Source organism: Chanodichthys erythropterus, chromosome 11, assembly GCF_024489055.1.
Source record: "Chanodichthys erythropterus isolate Z2021 chromosome 11, ASM2448905v1, whole genome shotgun sequence".
Taxonomy (NCBI): Eukaryota; Metazoa; Chordata; class Actinopteri; order Cypriniformes; family Xenocyprididae; genus Chanodichthys; species Chanodichthys erythropterus.
Genome location: NC_090231.1, coordinates 31,186,670 through 31,213,935, shown reverse-complemented (window position 1 = coordinate 31,213,935; position 27,266 = coordinate 31,186,670). Strand labels below are relative to the sequence as shown.

General features: G+C 37.7%; 1 protein-coding gene across 13 annotated transcripts in view; it reads right to left on the bottom strand.

Moving 5' to 3' along the window:
• Positions 1-27,266, bottom strand: part of madd (MAP-kinase activating death domain) — a 69,084-nt gene that overhangs the window by 18,932 nt on the left and 22,886 nt on the right. For 4 of the 13 annotated variants that reach the window (XR_010896523.1, XM_067402357.1, XM_067402356.1 and 1 more), the window contains exons 5-22: positions 26,618-26,927; positions 24,611-24,742; positions 24,412-24,525; positions 24,209-24,289; positions 22,237-22,293; positions 20,667-20,839; positions 18,591-18,826; positions 18,105-18,264; positions 16,153-16,256; positions 15,816-16,012; positions 15,474-15,727; positions 15,228-15,367; positions 12,650-12,748; positions 10,431-10,466; positions 5,819-5,927; positions 3,652-3,838; positions 3,391-3,541; positions 2,910-3,113 (exon numbers count right to left, since the gene is read on the bottom strand). Coding sequence is in view for 12 of the 13 variants with exons in the window: in XM_067402357.1 (XP_067258458.1) it covers positions 2,910-3,113; positions 3,391-3,541; positions 3,652-3,838; positions 5,819-5,927; positions 10,431-10,466; positions 12,650-12,748; positions 15,228-15,367; positions 15,474-15,727; positions 15,816-16,012; positions 16,153-16,256; positions 18,105-18,264; positions 18,591-18,826; positions 20,667-20,839; positions 22,237-22,293; positions 24,209-24,289; positions 24,412-24,525; positions 24,611-24,742; positions 26,618-26,927 (2,744 nt within the window). In the remaining variant the exon portion in view is untranslated. The remainder of the gene's footprint in view (positions 1-2,909; positions 3,114-3,390; positions 3,542-3,651; positions 3,839-5,818; positions 5,928-10,430; positions 10,467-12,649; positions 12,749-15,227; positions 15,368-15,473; positions 15,728-15,815; positions 16,013-16,152; positions 16,257-18,104; positions 18,265-18,590; positions 18,827-20,666; positions 20,840-22,236; positions 22,294-24,208; positions 24,290-24,411; positions 24,526-24,610; positions 24,743-26,617; positions 26,928-27,266) is intronic. The other 9 variants (XM_067402366.1, XM_067402359.1, XM_067402358.1 and 6 more) reach the window with 6 other exon arrangements.

Here is a 27,266-nt window from a genome sequence, read left to right as displayed (position 1 = left end):
CACACATGCAGGCAAACAAAGTCAACCAATTGGACAGGAGGAAGCTTCAGATGCTACTAGCGCACTCACTGCTTCTTAAAATGAAGAAACCGATATTGCGCTTGCAAACCCCAACTTGGTTAAAACTGATTATGCTGTATGAGCCATCAAGACCAAAAAAACAAAAAACAAAAAAACTTAAACTGAACTCCAATTCTTCTATTGTAAAATTATCAAAGTGAAACAGAATGCATGTGGTCTTTGAAACTCTTTCAATACTCGACTGAGATAAGTATGAAATCTGGCCTGATTGTAGTTTATAAAACATCTCATACTTGCATCAAAGTATAGTAACTATAAGTAAAATGAGGTGGAAAACCAAAGACAATGCATGCTTGTGTTCAGTGACAGTCACTGAGATGTAATTGTAAAAATAACTACAAATGCTACAAATCTACTTAAAAAAGAAAATCACCTGATTATTATTTATTTACACTGCACTCTGGTAAGAATGAAAAAAAAAAAAAAAAAAAAAAAAAATAAAAGCAAAAAAGTTTAAGTACATGTGGGATAAATCTACTCCATCGTGGTGAATGCTTTAAAGAAACAAGTTGCCAAGTCAAAAACAGAGCAAACCAGTCAAGCGTAGGAATGGGCATGAGTACCTGAGTACTGGGAAGTGACAGCGTTGATCATTCGTGATAAATTTTGTGATTGGTTACAACAGAATATCAGGTGGCACCTTGCAGTCGGACTGCTTTGATTAGAAGGCACCTATACACCGAGACTTGACTTTCAGTCCACATGAGCAACGGCACTCAGCACACTGTGTATACACAGCAGCACATTCTAGCCCAAGGGGCTTGCAAACTATTCTTAAAATACCTATTTTAAATAGTGGCGTGAGATGATAAAAAAAAAACAGCAAGATGCGATACAATTGCAAAAAAGGCCTTCTGATATATTTTTTTTTTTCTGTCAAGTACTCAAGCAGTCAAAATAACCAAAATGCACATCCCTAGTCAAGAGTCAGATTTGCACACTTAGAAATATTGGCCCAAATACTGATTTTATTTCAACATAATCTAATTCTGTATGTATACAGGGCTTATTTTATACCACAAAATTGACTTTGGATGGATTGTCATTTTAACTTTGCATCTATGTACCTTGCTCCTTTTAAATAAATGCAATTCCTTGACAAAATGTTTGGGCCACATGTCTAAATGGGCTTTTTGAGAAGTAGTTGAGTATTTGGGGGCAGATTGCGTTTCTACCCACAATAGAAAGTAGTTTAAGGGAAAAGGACTGGTGCAGGTAGAAGGATATAGTCCCTTTTTTGCAGTTCTGCAAAGGAAAGTCTAATTGGGTGCTTAGGGAAGTGATCTTACTCTGTTCTTTTTCCAAAGCTTTTTGCTTTCTGTTATCCTGGTGCTTGCTCCACAATTCTACCCAAGATGCATTGCAAGCAAGGAGAGAAAGACAGAGAGAGAATCAGAGAGCCGGTTGAATTGTCAGATATGGAGGATGAGCTTTTTTTTTAGAGAGAAAAATAATAATAAAAACAATAAATAAATAAAACTGATCAAATGCAAAGTCTCATTTTCCAAAACAAGGATGTTTCGCAATGTTTACAAAGCCAAAGGCAAGCTAAATGAAGGATCTGATGTCATGTAAAACCATCCAATCATTTAAAGCTAATGGGGTCCCATTACAAAACATCCTAAACTTTGCAACCCTGTTCCTGAAGAGCCAAAATGATGGATTTCACACAAAATCAGCCTCATGCCTTGGTTTTCTTTCCCCATTCTTGTCATCCATAATGGGCAATGGCTCTCCAAGGTGAGGGTGGATGGCCTGGCAGGTGCAAAAGGCGTGAGATGAGAACGACAAATCAGCCTCACAGCTGGTGAGTGAAATGAGGTGTAGCAAAAGCAGGGGGTGCAGTCTCAAAGACATTCCGTAGAATTGCAGGTGCATTATTACCGAAGGACAGACAAGGCAAGGTTATGAGGGTTGGGGTTTGGAGAGGGGGTGGTGGACGATCCCCTGTACACAGACCCAGATATGACTGCCAATCAGAGGCCTGGTCCTAAAAATCCACAAGCTACTTCAGGCGTTTCAAATGTAACCAGGTGTCTGAGGTTAGCTTTAGGGCTCATCATAGGACTGTTAACAGGGGAAACAACAGCTCAGGACCCTTTTATAGAGAGTAGTGGTACAGTCCAAGACCTTTCACTCTCGGCTACATAGAGTCTTTCACTAACATGCATCTAATGGATTTAAGGTGAGTCGGGACTGGCAAACAGAATTTGAAAAAACACACGCTGAACATTCCAAAAGTCGTCTGCATAAATCGGGTTCATATCCATCACAATATTCCAGAAATGTGTCTACACCAACCGATGCCCCCTTAAAATATGTGTTGGCTCCAAAAGCTACAGAACTGCAGAATTTTGGAAGAACGGTTTTTGGAAGGATCACTCATATTACAATTTATTCACGGAGTTCAACGAATTCACTCAAAAATGTCGTTATTTATTCACCCTAAAGTCATTGCAAATTTTTTCTGTGGAACAGAAATGTCTTAAAAATAGAAATGTCTTCAAAAATAGTTTTTTTTTTCCATACACTAAAGGCCAACTGGGTTTATGTTTTGAACACCACTGACCTTCAAAATATCTTTTTTTTTGTGTTCTGAAGAAGAAAGAATGTCATACAGGTTTGGATGAGTAAATGATTTTAAGTTTACAGTTGAAGGAAAGCTTGAGCCGTTGTAGTTCTTAAGTTTCGGCACAAAGTTGGTGTAGACAGTTAATGAAATAGAGGATGCGGCCCTAAGGGACACATGGCCCCCAGAGAGCTCAGGGAACGTAACAAGCAGCGAGAAGAGGGGGAGAGGCATGCAATGGGCACTGCGGTTTACACACCAATGGAGGCAATAAAATTCTCTTCATTCAGACTCCGTGTATCAAACTGCCGTGTCGATTTCCCAGAGGAGGGTGGTGGCAATTGTATACGTGGTACCAGGAGCACGCCTGCCGCCCTGGCGCTCTCCATTCGGCCTGATGGGCTCTCCTTACTGCCTGGGCTGCTAATCCCCTCTGTGGGGCTCCGTTTCCGCTTCTCTGGGTCTGTGAGCCACAAGCGGGCACAGAGGAAATAGAGCAGGGGGAAAAGAAAGAAGAAGAAATAGCAAAGACACATGGAGACAAAGGGATAGAAGTAAAATTTAAAGGTAGGTTACAAGTGATTTCTCTAAACAGGTATGGAAAAAGAGGCTGAAACCCAAGGTTATGTAAATAGCTTGTAGAGTAACTGACACCAAGCTGCACATTGCCGTGAAGAAGAAGAACAAGAACCTTCTAGAAAGCGGAAACTCTCTTATTTGGACATTTAAATGAAGGTTACCTTTGGTTTGATAGTGGGTGCGCGCTATCTCTAGCAGACTGAAGACACTGGCCATGCCTCCCAGGCCAGCATTAGTGTAAGAGTGCTCCAAACTGGACACTGTGCACTTCAATAGGTCCAGCATGCCTTTGTACACCTTCCTGTTTATCTCCTATTCATATACGCACACAAAAACATACAATGAACAAAACATAAGTAAAACATTAGAGTTTTGCTTTAGCTCAGCATCAACTGTTGTTTGCCTCATCATTTCTAACTCACCACATCTCTTATAACTTCCTGCTGAGCATCTTCCTCTGATTGGACCGCACGGTTGAGTTTACTGAGCACAAAGACACGCAGCTGTTCGTTCTCTAGCAGGCGGCGTACCTTCTTCATGTTGAGCCAGCCCACACCTTGCCCATCGAGCACGCTCTGGACCACCTCCTTAAGAAACTGCTGGTTCTCACTGAACAGCATAAAAGACCAGGAGTCACATATTCACTTCATAGGCACTCAAAAGAGGGCAACAGAAGTATAAACAGAAGGGTTACAAAAGTACAAATCCCATTCATTTTATTGTTCAGAGGTTATTAATTAATGGTATATTTATAACAATAATGTAACTATGCATAATATTTTTTACATACACTCACCGGCCTCTTTATTAGGTACACCTGTTCAACTGCTCGTTAATGCAAATATCTAATCAGCCAATCATATGGCAGCAACTCAATGCATTTAGGCATGTAGACATGGTCAAGATGATCTGATGAAGTTCAAACTGAGCATCAGACTGGGAAAGAAAGGTGATTTAAGTCACTTTGAGCATGTCAGATGGGCTGTTCTGAGTATTTCAGAAACTGCTGATCTACTGGGATTTTCACAACCATCTCTAGGTTCAGAGAATGGTCTGAAAAAAGAAAAAAAAAAAAAAAATCAACAATGCCTTGTTGATGCCAGAGGTCAGAAGAGAATGGCCAGACTGGTTGGAGCTGATAGAAAGGCAACAGTAACTCAAATAACCACTCCTTAAAACCAAAGTATGCAAAAGAGCATCTCTGAATCTGCAACACCTTTAACCTTGAAGCTGATGAGCTACAGCAGCAGAAGATCACAGCAGGTACCACTCCTGTCAGCAAAGAAAACAATGTTGCCTGGTCTGATGAATCTCAATTTCTGCTGTGACATTCAGATGGTAGGGTCAGAATTTGGAGTAAACAACACAAAAGCAAGGATCCATCCTGCCCTGTTTCAATGGTTCAGGCTGCTGGTGGTATAATGGTGTGGAGGGTATTTTCTTGGCACACTTTGGGCCCCTTAGTACCAATTGTGCATTGTTTAAATGCCACAGCCTACCTGAGTATTGTTGCTGACCATGTCCATTCCATTATGTCCACAGTGTACCCATTATCTGATGGCTATTTCCAGCCAGCTATGTGATAACACATCATGTCACAAAGCTCAAATCATCTCCAAATGTTGCTGAACATGACAATGAGTTCACTAAACTCAAATGGCCTCCACCAGCTCTCAATCCAATTGAGCACATCTGGGATGTGGGGGAATGGGAGATTCGCATCTTGGATGTGCAGCCAACAAATCTACAGCAACTGTGTGATGCTATTGTGTCAGTATGGACAAAATCTCTGAGGAATGCTTCCAGCACCTTGTTGAATCTATGCCATGAAGAATTAAGGCAGTTCTGAAGACAAAAGGGGGTCCAACCTGGTACTAGCAAGGTATACCTAATAGTGGCCAGTGAGTACACTACCATTGAAAACTTTACAGTCAGTAAAAACAATTAATTTTATTTAGCAAGTAGCAAGTATCATAAATATGTTTATGATGTTAAAAATATATCTATTTCAAATAAATACTGTTCTTTTGAACTTTTAGTCACACTTTAGGGTCCAATTCTCATTATTAACTAACAATTAACTATGACTTTTGCCTCAATAAACCCCCTTATTACTGCTTATTAATAGTAAGTAAGGTAGTTGTTAAGTTTAGGTATTGGGTAGGATTAAGGAATGTGGAATATGATCATGCAAAATAAGGCATTAATATGTGCTTTATAAGTACGAATAAACAGCCAATATCCTACTAATATGCATGCTAATAAGCAGCTAGTTAATAGTGAGAATTAGACCATAAACTAAAGTGTTACCAAACTTTCTACTCATCAAGGAATTCTGAAAAAACATTTACCATGATCCAACATTGAAAATAATAAGAAAAGTGCATTGACCAATGGCAGCTGAATAGAAAAGCTATTTTAATATTTGTTATATTAGTATTATGATTACATTAATAAAATGTTATACAACGTAAAATATTATATATATATAAAAAAAAAAAAAAAAAAAAAAAAAAAATTATATATTGTATTTTTCTAATTTGCAAGATGTTTCGAATAAAAGAGCATAAATGAAAAAATATGCAGTACCTGGTGTTGTTGGCTCTGCCCTGAGGAGATGGAGACTCTCTCTTGACGGTGGGGCTGTGCTTAATAACAGAGGATTTCTGATCGACCAGCGCTCTGGGAGCTCGTGCCCCTACAACAGACCATTCACTTTGTCAGACTGGATATAGACCTTATATGTATTTATGCGTGTCACATGGAACCTGCTTCCATGTGCCAATACCCATCCATCCACCAACCTACCCCCCTCTACACACACACACGCACACACAGAAATAAAGAGTGAATTTATTTTAAATCTTTAGTTAAAAAATACTCGATACACACATCTAATCACCACAGCAGAAACACAATGACTACAGCATTAAAACACACAGTGCAGTCCCCCACACAGATGTTTTAATCCAGTGTCTAGTGATAGTACAGAATCAATAGAAGTAAAGGACAGCACACACACAGCTTTAAACTTGAAACTTGCAAATTTTCCTTTGCACCTCAGTATTTGGACACTGCCGTATGGGGGTATTACATGACTAATGACACTAACGTTGACAGCAGGAGACTCAAGGACTGGAGCAGTAAGGAGAGCTACAGTACAGGAGCAATGATGCTGCTTGGTGCAAACACACACATACAGGCAAAGAACAGAGTGAGAAAAATGAGTGGAAGAATGTGTGAGTGAGAACCAGACTGGATGGCAACAAGAAACAACACAACAAAAAGAATGAAATAAGCCCTCTCAGTTCAGATGATTATACTACACACTTACTTTAGCCGTGAGTGTACGGCAAAATCACATACACTAACACACACAAAGCAATTCAGTGTGTGTGTCTATCCAGCCTCTGTGCATAGATCTGAACATTTACGTGCATAAAGCACAACCGGTGCATTGATGGCTTGTGCTGCATACAAGGGCATTAACGGATGGCCATGTTCACAAACATTTCAGACTGTGTGGCAGATTATATGTTAGATTGGGCCAGGAAATATTATGCATGCCACATAATGAAGTCTGAATAACTATATGCTATTACAAACTTGCCAAAGAGCTATTTTAAAACACATCACAGGACTAAAACCAAATGCATGAATTATGAACTGAAGCCTGTTAGGAGGATCAATCATTTAAAACAGAGAATGCTATTATTATTTAATCAGATAAACTATCTATGCTGAATATCCAGTGGACAGCTAATCATTCTCGTGGCTCAGTGCACTGCAGCTCTTCTGGAATAACCTGTGTTACACCTCATAATATATAATATATAACTAGTACATGTCTTTTGTATACATACGATCGTTTAAAAGTTCAGCAAGGATGCATTCAATTAATCAAATGTAACAGTAAAGACATTTATAATATAATAAAATAAATGCTTTTCTTTCTTTCTATTCATCCAAAAAAAAAAATCCTAAAAAGGTTTCCATTAATATTTTTGTGGAAACATTTTTAGGATTTAATAAAAACTGTTTCTTGAATGATTTCTGAAAATTAATCTTTGCCATCACAGGAATAAAATACATTTTAACAAATATAAGAAAGAAAACAGTTACTCTAATTTGTAACAATTTTTGTAATAAGTTGTAATTAAATTGAAATCATTGAGCAATTATTACTAAATTGTAATAAGTTACTCTAAATTGTAATAACATTTCACAATATTACTATATTTACTGTATTTATATATACTGTATTTATTGCATTTTTGATAAAATAAATGCAGCCTTGGTGAACCTAAGAGACTCCTTTCAAAACCATTTAAAAAAATCTTACGAACTCCAAAATATAAAATAACTAGTAAAATAAACTAGGACATCAACACTTTCATTTTCAAATAAATAAAATACAGACAAAGTAGCCACTTTCTGCACATTCTGGACAATAACCCAATAAACATCATGAGATACTTTTTAAACAGTATTAAAGAAGTTCTCATGTATTCTGAATACTTTTTGGCTTTTCCTGCACTATCTGGTCATATGATCCTATAAACCAGTGGTTCCCAAATCTGTCCTGATGGACCCTGAGCACTGCACATTTTGTACGTCGCCCTTATCTTGCACACCGACTTCAGGTCTTGCAGTCTCCATTAATGAGCTGATGAGTTGAATCAGGTGTGTTAGATGAGAGAGACATCCAAAATGTGCAGTGCTGGGCATCCTCCAGGACAGGTTTGGGAACCACTGCTATAGACTCTTCTTAAGTCTCAAAGACATCATCAAAGTCTCTATATGACCTATTCTACAGGCCCAGTCCATCAACAGAAGACATGATACATGTGAACAAAAGAGTCAAACGGTTACAATCAGTGACTGACATCCAACAAAAGGTGACTGTCGAAGGTGAGGAATGAGGAAGCAATGGTGGAACAGGATGCTGGGAGATGTAGCTGACTGGCTTTGGAGAAGCATGCAGCTCACGCAGCAAAGGGCGGAACCCACCTTCTCCGCTCCCCGGGCCGATCTCTGTTACAATCTCCATTAGAGAATTTAGCCCAAATACTGGACACAGAAGCCAGAATTAGTGCAGGGGGTCAAAGAGGGGACAGAGAACAACACCGGCCCAGACAGAACCAGTCCAAACATCAACCCACAACCACAAGCGTCGAACACATACATATAACAACAGAGAAAACCAGCAGAGAGCATGGAATATGAAAGAGAGAAAGAGAGATTGAGAGAAAGAGAGATTAAGAGAAAGAGAGATTAAGAGAAAGAGAGATTAAGAGAAAGAGAGATTAAGAGAGAGAGAGAGAGAGAGAGAGAGAGAGAGAGAAACAAAATTAGAGAAAGGTGGAATTCAGAAAAATAAGTGATTTTAGATAAGCATTCCAGATTTACATTTGGTCAGAAAATAGTTTGCGATTTAGAAGGTCTTAATTAACTATAATTACATGTGATTAATGACAGAATGAAGCAGTTCTACAAAACTCCATTCATGAAATGAACAAAAACTAAACAAATAACATGGGATATGATAAACAGAAATATTAATGTTAATACTAGAATTTAATAATAGAATGTCTCAGCCCTAAATAACTGATTGGTGCTTTTAAAAAGATGTAACATGAAATTAATTCCATAAATATATATATATTTTTTTAAGTTGGCATAAAAATTAAAAGATTCATGAAATGAAAGTCTATTTTGAAAACTTATGTTCAGCAAATAAAACGAAAAAAAAAAAAAAAAAAAGTCCCCTTGCTACATTGTTTTTCTTTTTTGATAATCCATTACTTCGGTTTCATTGTGACGTTAAAGGTTTAACCGCATTTATTCAACATGACATGAAAACATGTTGAATAACTTCTCAGTATGATTTTTTTCAGGACAGTCCTAACTCATTCATTGATAATGGCATATTATATTATATATTATATCATATTTGAAAATCTGGTGTGTTTTGATGCAGTTTGATGCGTTTTTTTCTTTTTCCTTTTTTGCATCAAGTAGAACAAAACATTACAGTGCACATTTAAGAGATAGCGAAGAGGTTGTTTTTTTTTATTTTTATTTTAAAGAATTACATTAAATGGATTATTTTATTTTTTGCAATGAAAAAAACAAAAAACAAGACATTCTTCAAATTGACATGGTGTAACTGCTGAAGGGACTGTCTGGTCAATAGAGACACTTGAGATGGTCATTTGTTGTTCCTCTGTTTTGACAGTGAAAAGGGGTATGTGTGTGTTTACTGAACATTAAAAGAAAAAAAATCATTACCAGTCGAGGCGGTAGCTGGAATGCAGTGTGGTTTCATCTCCTGCAGTGCTCTATTGGTTTTCTCCAGTATCCAGCTCTAAAAGCAGCATTACTATTCTCTGCTTAAAGCAGCACACTATCTGTGCGTACAAGCTACAATCCTTGACATACCATCGATTTATTTTCAAACACCACAAACACCAGACTTTAAAGTCTCCTATACTGAGACTTTGGTGGAAATTCATCATCCAAGTTTAGTTGAAACTACATTTCAGTTCTGAAGTTAATCAGAGCTTGAAATGTGACTGCACTTCTCCCAGTGTGGTTTTGTTATCTTCAATTCACCCAGGGAGCACAGGTGGAATTGAAATGGAACAGACCTCAAATCTGTCTCCAATTGAGGTGACACACAAATAAAGGAAAGTTCACTTCAAAAACACACCGAATACAACACAAAAAGCAGTCAAAAATTGTATCATTCCATTTCTACAGAAACATCTTTTCTGTATAGAAAGAAAAATGTTCTGAAATGCAACCATGAGCTTGGCTGTTGTCTACTAAAAGGTGTGCCACCATTATAATGTTCCTTACTAACAATCAGAGGAATGAGGAGGAGGAAATGCATAGCGGATATATGTGAGCACAGATATATCCTCTATCTTAGAGGTTCCAAACTGCTGTCCCATGAGATTTTATTTTCCTACCCTAAAATAGCAGACATTATTAGTTCATGCCAAGTGCTTTTTGGTGTTGTAGTTCAGATTCAGGGGTGTAAAAAGAAGCATCCAGGACAGGAGTTAGAAACCATCAATCAGGTTTAGAGTGAGAAAAGTGGGCAGAGTTTCTCATTCTCTCAGGACTCATAGGGTCTATATTACTTTAAACAGCAATTTGTTTTCTCATTCTGGCAAGCTACAGATATGAAACATACCAGGACTTTCAGGACTGTCATCATCATCATCATCGTCTGAGCAATACAAACATCATCCAAAATCATAAACAGAAAATAAAGTCAACAAAAACAACAACAGCAATAATAAGAACTTTGGTTGCTGGCTTATAAAGTGACTATATGTCTGTACTAGGGCTGGAAAGGCACATTGATGTAATTGATTAAAATCGATAGATTTGTTGATTTGAGTGAAATGCGGTGATTCTTTGTGTGGTTTATGGTCATCTCGAATGATGGCAGCTCCAACTGTGGGCATGCTGAAAATCAGCCGTTATTACAAAAATATAAAAAAAAAAATGTAAAATGTGGTAATTAAAATAGCACAACTTCTTTTCAGATGCTACTGTATGGAAAACGTCCCAGGACTCTCCTACCTCAAAACAATGAGACGGCAGCGTAAGCATTTGGACTATTACAGTGAATTTTTACACAGCTCTAGAATACGGTTGTCAGCCCATATTTTGTGATTAATACGGCTGCGTTCATACAGAATTCTGTTTTTTTTTTTTTACGAGCTGCCATGGGTGCGAGGCTTTGAGACACACGGCTGAAAAGCAACTAAATTACATTCTATATATTCCTCTGTGTCGCCTTCGTGTATTAAATGCAAGTTCAGTGAGGGCACATTGGCTCACTTATTCTGGTTCTGCCCAAAAATATGTAAATTCTGGTCTGAGGTTGTTTTTACTCAAAGGTACTTTAGACTGATTTTCACCATGACCCTCTTGTTGTAATATTAAACCTTATCTTTTGTGATTAATAGTATCATTAGGTAAAAGTTCATACGTAGGCTAGAAAGGGTTATTATTTATTGGTAAATTAAAGGGTTAGTTTAATAAATTACATTATTTTAATTTTTGGGTACTCACCCTCATGCTGTTCCACACCTGTAAGATCTTCGTTAATCTTTGGAACGCAAATTAAGATATTTTTGTTGAAATCCGATGGCTCCGTGAGGCCTTCATAGCCAGCAATGACATTTCCATCTCTCAAGATCCATTAATGTACTAAAACATATTTAAATCTGTTCATGTGAGTACAGTGGTTCAATATTAATATTATAAAGCGACGAGAATATTTTTGGCGCGCCAAAAAAACAAAATAACAACTTATATAGTGATGGCCGATTTCAAAACACTGCTACAGGAAGCTTCAGAGCATAATGAATCAGTCGTACTCACATGAACTGATTTAAATATGTTTTTAGTACATTAATGGATCTTGTGAGAGGAAATGTCATTGCTCCCTATGGAGGCCTCACTGAGCCATCGGATTTTAACAAAAATATCTTAATTTGTGTTCCGAAGATTAATGAAGGTCTTACTGGTGTGGAACACCATGAGGGTGAGTGATTAATGAGAGAATTTTCATTTTTGGGTGAACTAACCCTTTAACCAAAGGATAAATTGACTATTCAGAAAATAAACAACAGATTAACTCTGGGGGGGTTTATTAATTTAATCGAAATAAATAAAAATAATCGACTGATTAATCGATTGAAAAATAAATAGTTCCAGCCCTAGTCTATGCCACCATTTTCCACTAATTCAGTTTATTTGCGGTGAAAAAAAGGAGGCATGGTACTCGTCACTTTCAGGGAAGCAACACTGGATAAAAGACATGGGTTGGGGCAAAGAAATCAGGCAACATTCCCACAAACCTTGATCTGTGTCCACTGTTAAATCAAAATTAAAATATTCTTTAAATGAAATACATAAAACAAATTATAAAGAAAGAAGAGAAAAAGTGGAAAAGGAAAACTAGTTGACTAAAGTAAAGAAGTATTCCTTTTTAACAGCAGAGGTTGCAATCTTTCTAACCTAATGCCTGTACTAATCAGACTCATCCAGTTCACAAAAACACTCTTAAAACTACATTTTTTTTTAAGTGAATTATTATTGTCTAATTCTACAACTACTTCAACATGTACTTATTTGACCCTTATTTGACTCATAAATTACTTCAGTGGAGTTAATATAACAAGTTCAGACTAACTGGAGTGATTCAAACATTAGTTACACTGCCTTTGTAAAGTTAAGAAAGAGGCATATAGGGAAAGAAAAGGACTTTGAGAGAAGGAGAGGAAGAAGAAAAAGGAGGAGAAGATAACCGGACTAGACTGAAGGAATGAGACAGGGTGAGCAGACGGGTGGATGAACGGGAAGGTCACATGGAGAAATCTGAGGGGATATGTGTACCTTTGAGGCTGGGGAATGGTGTGTTCTTCTCTCGCGCTTTATTAGGCAGAGCCAGACTGGACAGACTGAAACTGGTACCGTGGTTTTTATACAGGTTACCTGCACACACGCGATTCAGAAATGTACAACAGGGAACGCACATGTTTCTGTGCAATGGAGTTGTCAAAATAGCAGAAATGTAGTCTAGTGTCCTAGTTAGTTCGCAGTAAATGCTAATATGCTACTGAAGATTCTCTTATTTATAAATATTAATATATACTAGTGTTCAAAGGTTTGGGATTGGTTTTCATGTTTTTGAAAGAAGGCTCATATTTAGGGATGGGTACCGAATCCCGGTATTAAATTGGCCCCGGGGCTAAATTTTGAAAGACCGGTGTATCGATAAGCTCTGACGTTAACAGTTCTGCTATCAGTACTGGAGAAATTATGAAGAAAATACACATACATTTATTGTTGCTATATAGACATTATCTTGCGAATACTATCTCGCCAGTGTCACCAGCTGTTTCTGTATGCAATAATATTAGGACATTTTGTCTATGATGCATTTTTGCTTTCGCAATCCAGAAGAGAGATCGCACTCACGCAGAGGAGCTACAGAGCGCGCAGCCGCTCACACGAAAGCAGTGTTTAATGGTGACGATAGAGGGAGAACTAAACAACTAAATGTCTGCTTACACTTTAGGCCTGTGATATTAAGATAGTTTTATTTTTGATTTCGATTTTGGCTTCCAAGTATCATCAGAAAGAAGATATCAGAGGTAAAACTATTAAAAACTAGTTTTGTCTAGCACACTCTCATTTATTCACAGCTGTGCGCGTTCGTTCCTCCCTAAACCCAAACTTAACATCAGAATCAGCACATTCGGTGATTGTTGTAAAATGCAGTCTTTACTGTTGCTAAATTGAGTAAATGTTTGATAATTATTATCAACGTTTTAAAACACTGAAAGCACAATAATCCGCATAAGCGACGCTGTTTCTGAATTGTGTGAGCGGCACGAGCTTCAAAACGGGGTGCAAATAGACAAACAAATTACACTTTGTCCTTCAGGTGCACGTCCAAACGATCAAATACACACACAAATATGTTAAAATGACAGGACTGGAGCGTGTTTATCTACTTAAACGTAGTTTATATCATAAGTGTACATGAACAACTGGGAGAAAATCCGATGTGTGTTAATATCTATTGTCTTAAAATGACAGCAGTCACCTTCTGACATCAGTGTTAATCAAACAACAAAATGCAAAGGGAAAATCACTCACAGTGCTTCTTCTGAATATAGTTAGCTTTAATAAGCATTAATCTATTAATTTATACTGTGTAAACCATGCAGTGTTATTTTACATTTGGTTACTTTACTTAGATTTCTTTTATAGGCTAGGCCTATATTACCTGAACACATGAACAAATGTATACGTATTGTATTTGTCAGTTTGTTTTACTTTCTTTGTTCATGTTCTTACTGTATCTTATATAAAACACCAAAAATGCCAGACACTATATAATATAAAGCTAATATAATTTTAATTAAGCTTTTACATATATATATATATTTTAGTGGTGGGCATAAATAAATTTTTTTAATCTAGATTAATCTCACTGTAATATTGGAATTTAATCTAGATTAAAATGGCTGATTTGAATTCTGCCGAAGACATTCAGAATATGTGTGCGCAAATAATGACTAAAAGTAATCCGCCATTTTGTCTGACAAAGCAGTCAGTAGTTAGAAGATTAACCTCGGTGGAGTTAAACTTGAAAAATTGTGTATATTGACATCTTTCCGCGTTTGAAACAACATTTCTTCTCATGTTCATTGATGTTTATTTGATGCTATAAATGGACTCATAGTAAGAGATGATCGGTTCACAAGCCTCTTGAGCTGAGGCGCTACAGCAATCTGTCACGACCATGGTCACGACACATTAAAGAGTCACAAAACAGTTTTTATTGTTTGAATTTCTTAAAAAACTACACACTTTTAAAAGCTTTAAGGACTTTGTTTAATATCATAAGTAACCTGCTCTGTCTTGTCTGTCGACGTGTTGTCAGTATCCTCTTTGCTCCGTGATGCATTTATCACTGTGTGTGGCGTGACAGCGTCACGGCTTGTCGGACAAAGAAACAGTAACTAAGGGGGGGCGGGTCTTTGCAAAGGGTCAATTCATCCACGCTAAAATATCAAGGTGAAAGTCATCATAGCTTGCGTAGTATAGACCCAGCTCCCAACCCAACTTTGAGAATAGATTAACGGCGATATTTTTTTTATCGCCCGATAAGAGTCTCACGTTAACGCCAATAACGGCCCACCACTAATATATATATGTATATATATATATATATTATATAAAAACAAAAAGTACAGATAAGAATACCGTTAAAGTACCGGATCGATAAGCAGTATCGGTAAGAGTAGTAATACCGTTAAAACCTTAACGATACCCATCCCTACTCATATTGCTAAGCAAATCTGTCAGAAATTCAAACAAATATCTTCATTTATGTTCATTTGTGTTTTCGAGCATGAGCTACTTAGGAATAAATAGAGGTTATGTTAAGCTAGCCACTCACTGGCGAAGGACATGAGTCCCCCGAAGCCATCGTTGCTATTGTTGGAGATGGTAGAGTTCGGAGAGCTATTTCTGGAGTCTCCCTCCCCGTCAGATTCACCCGGAAGCTTCAGACTGCTGGGTCTCAATGGACGTGATGGCCTAAACACACACGCACACAATTTAGGGAGAGGACGTTGAGTGCTGGTCTGTGTAGTTGAGATAAAGATTCTGTGTGTTTGTGTAGGACTATTAACGGAGTACATACTTGTTGCCATTAAGATTCTGGTTGAATCGTGGTGTGTAACTCTCCTCCTGCTCTTCTGCTTCTGCATCCTCTTCTGTAGGAAAGCCGTACTGGGGCTCAAAATAGGGATTATCATACTCTTGCTTCTTATTGCCTGGGTCAACAGGCACCGGATCAAGGGCAGGTCTTGTAAAAGGTTGAGCACCCAATCCTGGGACAGAGTTCTGGAGGGTCACACTTGTTGTCGCCTCCACCTCAATAGGTTCCTTCTGCTCCTGCACCAAGAAACACAAACACTTTAGGTATGACGCCACATGAGGCTTTGCTCTAGATTCAGATAACACATGTAGTTTAAGCACTGACATGGTTGACTCCCTGTATGACTGTACTGGGGCTGGAACTGGCCGTGGTACTGGAGCTGGACCGCAGCGGCTGGCTGTCCGCTGCCTCTAGGGGACCTTCTGGCTCTGGGTCACCACTGTCCCCCTTATACTCCTGGAAGTCATGGATCTCTACCTCATTTGCATCTCCCAGTGCAGCATGGGTCAGGGGGTCAATATCTAAAAAGCAAATATAATAATTATGAAGCTGAACTACTCAATAGTTTTGAGTTTAATCAAGATTTATCAATATAGAGTGATAAATAAGATAAGAAGAAGATACTCTGGTTAGAAAAGAGACTAAAAATGGAGACACTAACTTGGTGTGTCCCCCTGTATGTCCCCTTTGATCATCTCATTCACAAAATCTCCAAGAGATGAGTAGGAAGAGCTGGAGTCATCATATGCATCACTGTCACTACCACTGAAATAATAGTAAACAATAACAAAAATTTATTCATGTTATTCATATTAGGGCTGTCAAAATAACACATTAATTTCGATTCATTAATCGGAGAAAAAAATAATGCGTTAAAAAAAAATAACGCAGATTAACCCATTCCGTATTGATCTTTGAACCTGGAGCCGTTCTAGCCATAGACATCCTATATGATGTCTGTGGTTCTAGCCACCATTTGACTGTAAAATGAAGGAGGGAGACGACTGCTGCGCTGACAGACATAACGAGCAGAGCTCCTCCCTCGTGCGCGCAAGCTCTCTTTGTCTTCAAAGTTAGCACTGTCTTTGCACTCTCTCTACCTCACACACAATATCTAAATCAACTGACACAATGCTAAAAGTTCGTAAGACCGAATCCATGTTTCACGAAGCGCATTCGGAGAATGTTTTTTCCTGAATAACAGCTGGGTGTGAATAGTGCTCAAAAGAACGTCACCTCATCTTCTCTGACAGGCGCCCTGCACGTGCAGCTGACATAAACCACACTTTCAGTAAACCAAAAGAAAATCCTATACAGTGGTGAATTGTTTTCTGTGTTGACAAATCTTTTGCAATATCCTAATAACAGTCGCGATTCGCACACAATGCGTCAACGTCCGCTAATGTCCAATTTGTGACCAAATGACTCATTTGAACAGATTCATTTTAATGAATCGTGACAACAACTGATCTGTCCACACGGTCTATAATGAATCATTTACTTGAACAACTCTGAAATGAGAACATAAGTGTGCTTACCCCATTTAGCAAGAGTGGTTAGTAAAATTAGCCTTAATAATCCACAATATTTCAGGTTATTTAAATAACAATGTGTAGTAAATTAGGTCTACCTATAAAATCAGTTAGTTTAGATTGGAGTGAGGTGAAACCAGAACAAAGCAAGTTGTTGTTAGCTAGGTGCATTCGATTGTATATGGTAGAAAATTATATTATTAGTTAATATAACTTCTAAATGCTACTTTTTAATACTTTTCAGGTTTAGCAAAAAAGCATCTCTTACAAAGCTATAAAATCACTTTTTTTTTTTTTTTTTGCAAAGAGGGCAAGAAAGAATTACAGTGACAGTGACGGGTACTTTATTGTCAGTATCATAAAAATTATGTATGCAATTAATTTAGATTAATTAATCACAGAATATGTAATTAATTAGATTAAAATTTTTAAATCGATTGACAGCCCTAAAATATACATTATCGTTCAAAAGTTTAAGTTTGTTAAGATTTTTTAATGTTTGGAAGACTCTTATGCTCATCAAAGCTGCATTTATTTGATCAAAAATACAGTAAACAGTAATATTGTTAATAATATTATTATTAGTTTAAAATAACTATTTTCTATTTTAAAATGAAATTCCTGTGATGGCAAAGCTGAACTTTCAGCATCATTACTCCAGTATTCAGTGTCACATGATCCTTAAGAATTCTAATATGCTCATTTGGTGCACAAGAAACATTTCTTATCATTATCAATTTTGAAAACAGTTGTGCTGCTTAATATTTTTTAGGAAATCATTTTTCAGGATATTTTGATAAATATAAAAAGTTCAAAAGAACAGCATTTATTTGAAATATAAATCTTTTGTAAAACTATAAAAGTCGTTACTATAGTCTGTTATTTTTGATCAATTTAAATACACCCTTGATGAATAAAAGTATTAATTTCTAATTCAAACCTACTAACCCCAAACTTTTGAATGGTAGTGTATGTATATGTAAATGTAAAAAAGAATTAACAGCATTTGTCTATGAGTTTCTGTTAATGTGTATAAAGCTGCATGTTCACAAAATCTCACAGACAAGCATTAAATGTGTACCTGTCATCTGTTGGGTCTGAATCATTGGTCTCATCTTGCAGGGGTCCACTCAATGCCTCTGCCAAACGAGAGTTTCCATCGTACACACGATAGAATACTGGCTGTAACTGGTGTGCATACCACTTAGGCTTATCGCCTATTAGAGAAGGGTCGTACACATCTGAAATACACACAATAATACTGACTACAAAGAAGCTGGGAAACACATAATGGACAGTCTTTACAGTGAAACTGTACATGCAGATAAGTTTAAAGCTGCCTTTACATTGCTTAGGACAAACATCAGACGATAGACTTGTCACCCTCTGCATATGTGAGATTTGATTTTAGTTTTGCAAAGGTGAGAATCATCAATAATTTCTAACTTTATTCATATCTGCCCATTCTGGAGAAGTAACAGATGTTTATGATAAAGTAGGAAATTTAAATCTGGAGGTCAAAGAAAAGGCAGCTTAAGGATGAAGATCAGGTACATCTGTCTCTTACTGTTATGAATCCTCTGGAAAGCCAGGTTGGTGGGGTTGAGAGCCCACTCTCCATAGTACTCCACCGCCTGTGTGTGGGAGAGCTTTTCGGTGAAACCATTCCGTCGTGGTCGAGAGGCTAGGAAAGACGTGGCCTGGAACGCCACCACAGGGCGGGGGAAGAGGCGCAGAGTGCGTGTGTGCATCTGGAACCCTTGCAGCACGTTTGGAGAGTTGAAGAATCTAACCATTGCCACCCTAATGGCAAGATCAAAATAATAAAACATTTCTGTAATACTTTACAATAAGGTTCATTAGGTAACTACATTAGTTAATATGATCTAATAATGAACTGCACTTCTACAGCATTTATTAATCTTTGTTAATTTCATAATTATACAGATTTCATTTATATACAGATAGAACATACAAATTCAATCTTGCAAACAGTGAATGAGATGTTCAGAACTGTTCAAAAATATACAAAAGTTTACAAACCCGATTCCAAAAAAGTTGAGACACTGTACAAATTGTGAATAAGTACAGAATGCAATGGTGTCGAAGTTTCAAATTTCAATATTTTATCCAGAATACAACATAGATGACAAATCAAATGTTTAAACTGAGAAAATGTATCATTTTAAGGGAAAAATAAGTTGATTTTAAATTTCATGGCATCAACACATCTCAAAAAAAGTTGGGACAAGGCCATGTTTACCACTGTGTGGCATCCCCTCTTCCTTTTATAACAGTCTGTAAACGTCTGGGGACTGAGGAGACAAGTTGCTCAATTTTAGGAATAGGAATGTTGTCCCATTCTTGTCTAATACAGGCTTCTAGTTGCTCAACTGTCTTAGGTCTTCTTTGTCACATCTTCCTCTTTATGTTGCACCAAATGTTTTCTATGGGTGAAAGATCTGGACTGCAGGCTGGCGATTTCAGTACCCGGATCCTTCTTCTACGCAGCCATGATGTTGTAATTGATGCAGTATGTGGTCTGGCATTGTCATGTTGGAAAATGCCAGGTCTTCCCTGAAAGAGACGACATCTGGATGGGAGCATATGTTGTTCTAGAACTTGGATATACCTTTTAGCATCGATGGTGCCTTTCCAGATGTTTAAGCTGCCCATGCCACATGCACTCATGCAACCCCATACCATCAGAGATGCAGGCTTCTGAACTGAGCGCTGATAACAACTTGGATTGTCCTTGTCCTCTTTAGTCCAGATGGCATGGCGTCCCAGTTTTCCAAAAAGAACTTCAAATTATGGTTCGTCTGACCACAGAACAGTTTTCCACTTTGCCACAGTCCATTTTAAATGAGCCTTGGCCCAGAGAAAATGCCTGTGCTTCTGGATCATGTTTAGATACGGCTTCTTTTTTGATCTATAGAGTTTTAGCCGGCAACGGCGAATGGCACGGTGGATTGTGTTCACCGACAATGTTTTCTGGAAGTATTCCTGAGCCCATGTTGTGATTTCCATTACAGTAGCATTCCTGTATGTGATGCAGTGCCGTCTAAGGGCCCGAAGATCACTATTTTTCGCCACAGCATTGGGGGAACTGGTGATTCTCTGCCCATCTTGACTTCTGAGAGACACTGCCACTCTGAGAGGCTCTTTTTATACCCAATCATGTTGCCAATTGACCTAATAAGTTGCAAATTGGTCCTCCAGATGTTCCTTATATGTACATTTAACTTTTCCGGCCTCTTATTGCTACCTGTCCCAACTTTTTTGGAATGTGTAGCTCTCATGAAATCCAAAATGAGCAAATATTTGGCATGACATTTCAAAATATCTCACTTTCAACATTTGATATGTTATCTATATTCTATTGTGAATAAAATATAATATAAGTTTATGAAATTTGTAAATTATTGCATTCCTTTTTTATTCACAATTTGTACAGCATCCCAACTTTTTTGGAATTGGGTTTGTACAAACAAATGTTATGGCTTTTAGACATTTAGATGTTATTTATATGCAAAAAATCATTGTTTTTTAGATCCATTTGGTACCTCAAATGGTACTAAAATTACACATAGCAACTCCGGCCAATCCCATCACTTTAAATACAGTATAGAATAATTCATACCTTGTGGCAACATCAACTGAGTCCACATCATTGCCGTAGATAAGTGGGTTGAACTCAGTGGAGGAAGGCGAGGCTTTGTCACGACCAGGGGGCAACAAAGACAACTCCTGTCCATCCTGAAACTTCTCCAAATTCAGAATAGGCTGCGTGTTTAGACTCATGCTAGCCAGAGCCTGCACGGAGGAATTGATGACAGAGCGATAGAGAGAGGTGGAGGAGGAAGATGGATACCGAGATTAATTTAAAAATAAATCCTGACAGGGAAGACTGAAGCAAGAGCACTATCGCCTCAGGCAATCATGTCTCACATTGAAGGCCTACATTTATTAACTTCTGTCCACAAACCTACTGAATGGCAAAGGTGAAACCAACGTCAATGTTTTTATTTAAATAAGATTAAGCAAAATTAAAGGGATAAAAATGAAAATTCTATCATCCAAACCCAGTGTCTTTAAATATCACATTTAATTTAGGCTGTTATTTACATATAAACACTGATAAACGCACATACATAGAGCACATCATATATGCATATATGGTGCTTGACACATAAAACAAACCTCGCTAGTTCTTACAAAAGCTCAAATGTGCTTGCATGACACTGGTTCTCGCACGTCAAACAAGCACACTTGAGCTATGGTTTACCATATTTGATGTGCTCTATGTATGTATGTTTATATGTTTATATGTGAGTAAAAGCCTAAATTAAATCTATTCATCATGTAAAGCAATCATCTTCTGAATATTCATATGGAATACTTTTACAATGTCTATATGAACTTCTTAAAGGATCAAGGTTTTGGTGGAATCAATGGAGGGACAGAAATCTCTCAGATTTCATTAATAATTTGTCTTTTGAAGATGAATGGAAGTCTTATAGGTTTGCAACAACATGACAGTGAATAACTGATGACAGAACTTTAATTTTTGTGTGAACTAATCCTTTAAAATTCTGAAAATGTTACAAAGGGATGAGAGAGAAAGCTGTTGCCTGAACCGACAGTGCTGCATCAAAGATTTAATTTAATAGTTAAAATGTTAGAGGGAAGGGTGCGGTCATCACATAGAGCCATTAACAAAGCACTCTGGGAATTCTGCCATTGCTCACTCAATGCCTCTCAGCTGGCATTCCATCAGACCCTGCGTTTGCCACGCCATTTGGCCGCCACACTATCAAACCAATCGCATCATCTGCTCCTGCTGCTTACAATGATTTTTTTTTTTTTGCTTTGGGTTAATGTGCATAATGTAAATGAGAAGTTGCATTGGAACATGCTCAAGCCAAACATAGTGCTATGAGAAACAGGGGGCTTCTGTAAGACCTTCATCACACAGAGAGAATGGGAGGAAGAATGCAGAGAGTTAGAGGCTATGGAGGCAAACAGAGTCACAAGTGTGTGCAATTCAGAGTGTGTTTATTCACAGGGTGTGGAATAAAGAAGTATCTGTATGGCTTCAATATTTGTTAAGGTTACAGAGAGTGTCTGCGTAGGTCTGTGGGTGTTGATGACGGGAGGGAGAGACAGGAGTTATTTTTCCGTGCACATTCAAAATGCAAAAATTTGTGAACCTTGGAATCAGAGGCGAAGATCTGCTTTTGGGTGATCACAGTCAACCTTACCAGACACTGAAGGACACAAGAAAACATGGAGGCATGTCACATGACTACCTGTCACTGAGAAAGATTAGGAAATCATGTGACCAAAAGTGAGCGGAGACAATTTAAGGAAGGAGAAAAAACAAAGAGTGACAAACAGAAAAATTGAGGACACAACACACCATGAACTGGATAGTATGAGTGCACAGCAGACAGGAAATAAAAAGAACAATCCGAAGAAAACCAGTGGGTTATGAGGTGGAAAGGGAAGCAGATCTCACACAAATTTGTCATTGTAGAATGTGTACAAAACTTGTAGAAACCGTGCACACTGAGTCCGATGTGTATTCATTAAAAAAAGAAATTCACAAAATACAAAATGGAGTCTTCAAGCAGTGAGGATGATTTTGTTCTCTTAAAATGAGAAAAAGAAAGTGGAAATATTGGGCCCCATCTAATCCTGAGATTACGTAGAGAGGAAGGAGAGTTCCACCTCATTATCAAGGAGCTGCGGGATTATCCTGAGCGATTTAAAGTTTAAAGTGGCCCAGCTTGATGCTTTGCTAACGATACTGGAGCCACATATTAAAAAAGAAGACAACCAATATATATGTATTCCGCACTTTTGTTTGTCATACGGTGCTTTGTGCTGGGAGATGAAGTGGATTAACTTGTCAGACGCCATACTGGATTTTGGCGTTCGCTTGTACGGTGGCTCTGAATTGTTAAAACACCTCTCAAAATGCTTGCTACGGATGCGAAAAACACAGAAAATGCAGAAACTGAAATCTGCAAAGACCTTTAGTCAAGATAAAATGGCATTCTCAACCTATTTTACTTCATTAATGTGATACTTTTTAGGAGTGAAACAGGATTTTCAACAAACAAAAAGTGAAATAGGATATTATTTTTGGTGATGTTAACCCCCAACCCCCCCGTGTATTAAAGTGAAAAGAGGATGTTACATAAAAAATTCCCTGAAATCTGAAGCTCAATTGAGTGAGAAATAGCACCGAATGACAGTGACGAGAAAAATATACGTTTCCATATTAGCTCATGGAGTTCTTGAACCACTGCGTGACTTTTTAATAAATGACAGGGCACTACCTTATTGTCTACTACTAAAAAGATGACCTTCAATCTAAATCAGGTTTCAAAACAATTATGATCTGAAGATGAGGACTGATAAATGGTGATTCATAATGGCAAATAAAGAGTCATGACTCATCTCTGAGACATAACTGATGATTCAGTGTATTGACTATTTTGGCTTGAGTTATTACAATGACAGCATGATAATTATGTTTGATGCAAGATGAAACAAAACAGTAAAATCAATTTGGCTGAGAAATTCTGCTGCTGACTAGCAAACACAAAGACAACAGATTGTGGTCAAATTAAATGCGTCTCTATTATAGAGACATGAGGAAGGACAGAGTTTGACAGTGAACGACAATGATTGATGACAACACAGTGAAATGTTAATGGGGTTTGATTAAGCTCAGATGTGCCCAGAATCAGGTCAGAAGCTCTAGATAAGGGTCTATGTGGGATTGTAAAGGGTTAAGCGAGAGAACTAGAACCATTTTCGAGTCTAAAGATGGGGAAACTCAAAACTTATTACCTCCAAGAGCTGGAACGAAAAAGGGGGAGAATATAAAATCATTACAATACATAAGTAATCAATTAAAATATAAATTAGTAAACAAATTTTAATTTTCAGTCTGCATTTGCTTCAAAAGATAGTTTAAAAACATCTTTGCATTGTCAGCCTTCTCTTTGGTTTAGCTGCACGATTTTAATTAACCATGATTACAACGACTGTTAGATGACAGTATAATTACAATGCAATGCATTGCTTTTAGAATCCAGTTATTGCTCACTTCAGACTCACAGTTAATGGTAGGGCTCCTTTGAGAGAGATGAGAACATCTGGTTAATTTACCTGCTTCAAATGTTTCTTCAGCTCAGTGGCCTCAGGTTCAGGAAGGGGAGGGAGCAATTCTGCGTTGCTTGGTGCATTGACCTACAGGGTTAAAGATATACAACCTATGTAAGATATATCATGCTATATACACAATTTACAACATGTTAGAATCCACAAACCCCTGTCTAGGTAGTTACAGACAGTTTAAATAGACAATATACCTTGTTGCAATCCAGATCCACTAACCATACGTCATCAGGCATCTTAAAATCAGACTTGTACAGGAAGAAACTGGCAGGCACACCAATGACATATGGAGTGGGTGCTAGCAGGAGCTAGAAAGAAAAGAAATGGGTATGACAGATATAAGGAGAGCATCATTGCTTATACACCAACTGCACAAAAAAGATGTTGTGTTACCTGTTCTGCGGAGGCCATGCAGGTGGGTAACAGTGGAATGACAGGAAACATGTACTCAAGAGGGTAAATCATTGAAACAAACGCCATGACGCTCATTGAGAGGGCGTTATAATCCCGGGACTGCAGTACCACCTACAGACAGCAGAGGGTGAGAGTAAGTATCCTTGCTACTATCAGTGTGACCCACATAGACAAAATGCTAGACTAGATCTATTTGAAACAGCAGATCTACAGACAACCAATGACACAGCAATAGTGTATATTTCAAAAGCTGCCTTATATAATAGCTGCTGCTTCCTCTCAAGTGTCAGCCTGTCCAGTGCTCTTGGTCAATACAGCATAAAATATTTAATTTGTTTTACATTGGTACCCCTCACTATGCATGACTATCAAATTGAACACAAAACTTAAAAGGATATTTGGGAGACAGTAGGTGCCAAAATACAAGGTCAGAAGAGAATTCAGAACTACACTATTTGAGTTACACTGCACTATTTGAGTCAATAGCAATGCACTACGAAAATTCAAGTCAATACCGTAAGTCAAAAAACTAATTTTGCATTAATTTTATATAATTATATATATATATACACACACACACACACACACACACACACACACAAAAGTATTGTTTATAGCAGTGATTCCCACAAGTGTTCTACCCCCTAAGGCATTTAACATCCTTCTGTGTACCCCCTCTTCTACTTTAGACTGCAGTCACACTTTTTTGATTAAAGGACAAAATTTGCCCCCTTAAATTTATTTCCAGTGCAATTTTACCTTTATAAAATAAATAATGTTTTAGAGAAATGCAATGCAATGATTGTAAAAACGAAGTGACACTTTTAAATATTAAACTAAAACCGCCAGTAGGTGGCGTAGTCACTGTCTTAATGAGTGAGTCATTGAGTGGCTGTATATCTGAACGGGCCATTGAATCACTGATTCGTTCAAAGACAAAGATTCATTCACGAAACACCACTATGTGTGGACAACTGCTGTTGCTTTCTTTTGGAACTATTATTTCAAACAATACCGACAATATGTACATCACTTAATATTACCCTTTTGTTTATTGAACGCTTGTATAAAATCAATGTTACGTTTACAATTGTGTGGATAATTGGGAAAAAATTGCATTCTTGCTTGTATTATATATTGTCAACATTAAAAACAAAAACTCACACAAGGTGTTTTTGTATTGAAGAGATTTTGAGTCTTAAAATCGATCTCTATGCACAGTCTGTGTATATATTCGTTCATCATGCTAGTTTACACATCGTCGAGAATGACAGTAACGTATTTGCTACTCTGTACGCAACATATGCACACTGCTTGTGTGGATGCTGTCAGTTTTGATCCCAAAAGATGAGGTAATTTGATTGGATGTCAAGTATTTGACCTTTTATGGCATTTTGCCTGTTAGAAGTACATGCTCAGTTTTAATGTTATTTAAAGGTGGGGTAGAATTAAATGAATGGCAAAACTCAGCATTTTGTTCACGTACTCCCATTTAGTATGATTTGGCTAATCATTTTCATGCTATGATAAGATGTGATATAATAAATGGTCAATATTAACATTTTATATTCAATTTTATAAAATAGAAACGAAACATCGTGCTACCATGTTTTTTGTGCTCAACCGAATAGTGTATGAATTTATTTTTTTCATTCAATATCAGTCTGATAGCCCCTCCACTATGGAAATAAAGCTGCGACAGAGTGCATGAAGTGTCCAACGTTCCACACGTAATTTTTTCAGTCAAATAAGTGCATCATCCGGGTATTTAAAGTGCACTTTTTCTTTTTGGAATTTTCAGTGTGAACACACTACTTGCACTATTTGTACTACAAAATGATGATATTAGAATAGGGCTTAAGTACGTGAATCGGGACGCACCTTTAGAGTACCATGTAAATAGCACACAAATATGGTAATCTATGGGCCTATACAATCTGATTGAGAATTGATCAGACTTGGTTATGTTCTTCTGGGCATCCATACCTTGTGTTCCAGCAGAATGCAGGCCAGGACTTGCAGACAAGCATCGACTCCCAGCAGCTCCAGGGGTAGATGGAGAGGGAAGTCTACAATGCTGAAGCGGGACGGGTCTGGAAGGGCAAAGGTCAGTGCAGGCTGCAGATCGTGGGGCAACACTTCCACATCAACACGTCGCTGACCGGCGACAGGCACTGGGGAGTGCAGCAACCGATATATCCAGGACTCGATCTCCCTCAGGTCCTGTAGCACCTGACTGCCCTTCTCCTTTTCCTCGACAGAGAGAGCGCCTGTGAACACACGCCACATTGTGTCCCTGGGGGAGAGAAATACACACATACACGTTTAAATTTTTCTATTAGGATCAGGGTTCGGGTTCAAAAGTACAACCAAGAATAAGTATAACATGCTCTTTTCCCCTTTCATTTATCTTTGTTCATATTGCTGCACGTTTCGATTTCATTCCTTGAATTTTTAAACCTTTAATTGTTGTTCATTAATTGGTTTTCAAACTATCCAGTACATTAAGTCATTTTCTTCATTCAGTGGTCTATTCTAGTGTCTGGAGGACAGAAATAGCACAAAAACAGTGGCAGCTGGCATCTACAGTTCAGGATTAAACTACTAATCACTTTAAGTACAATGATGGTACTAC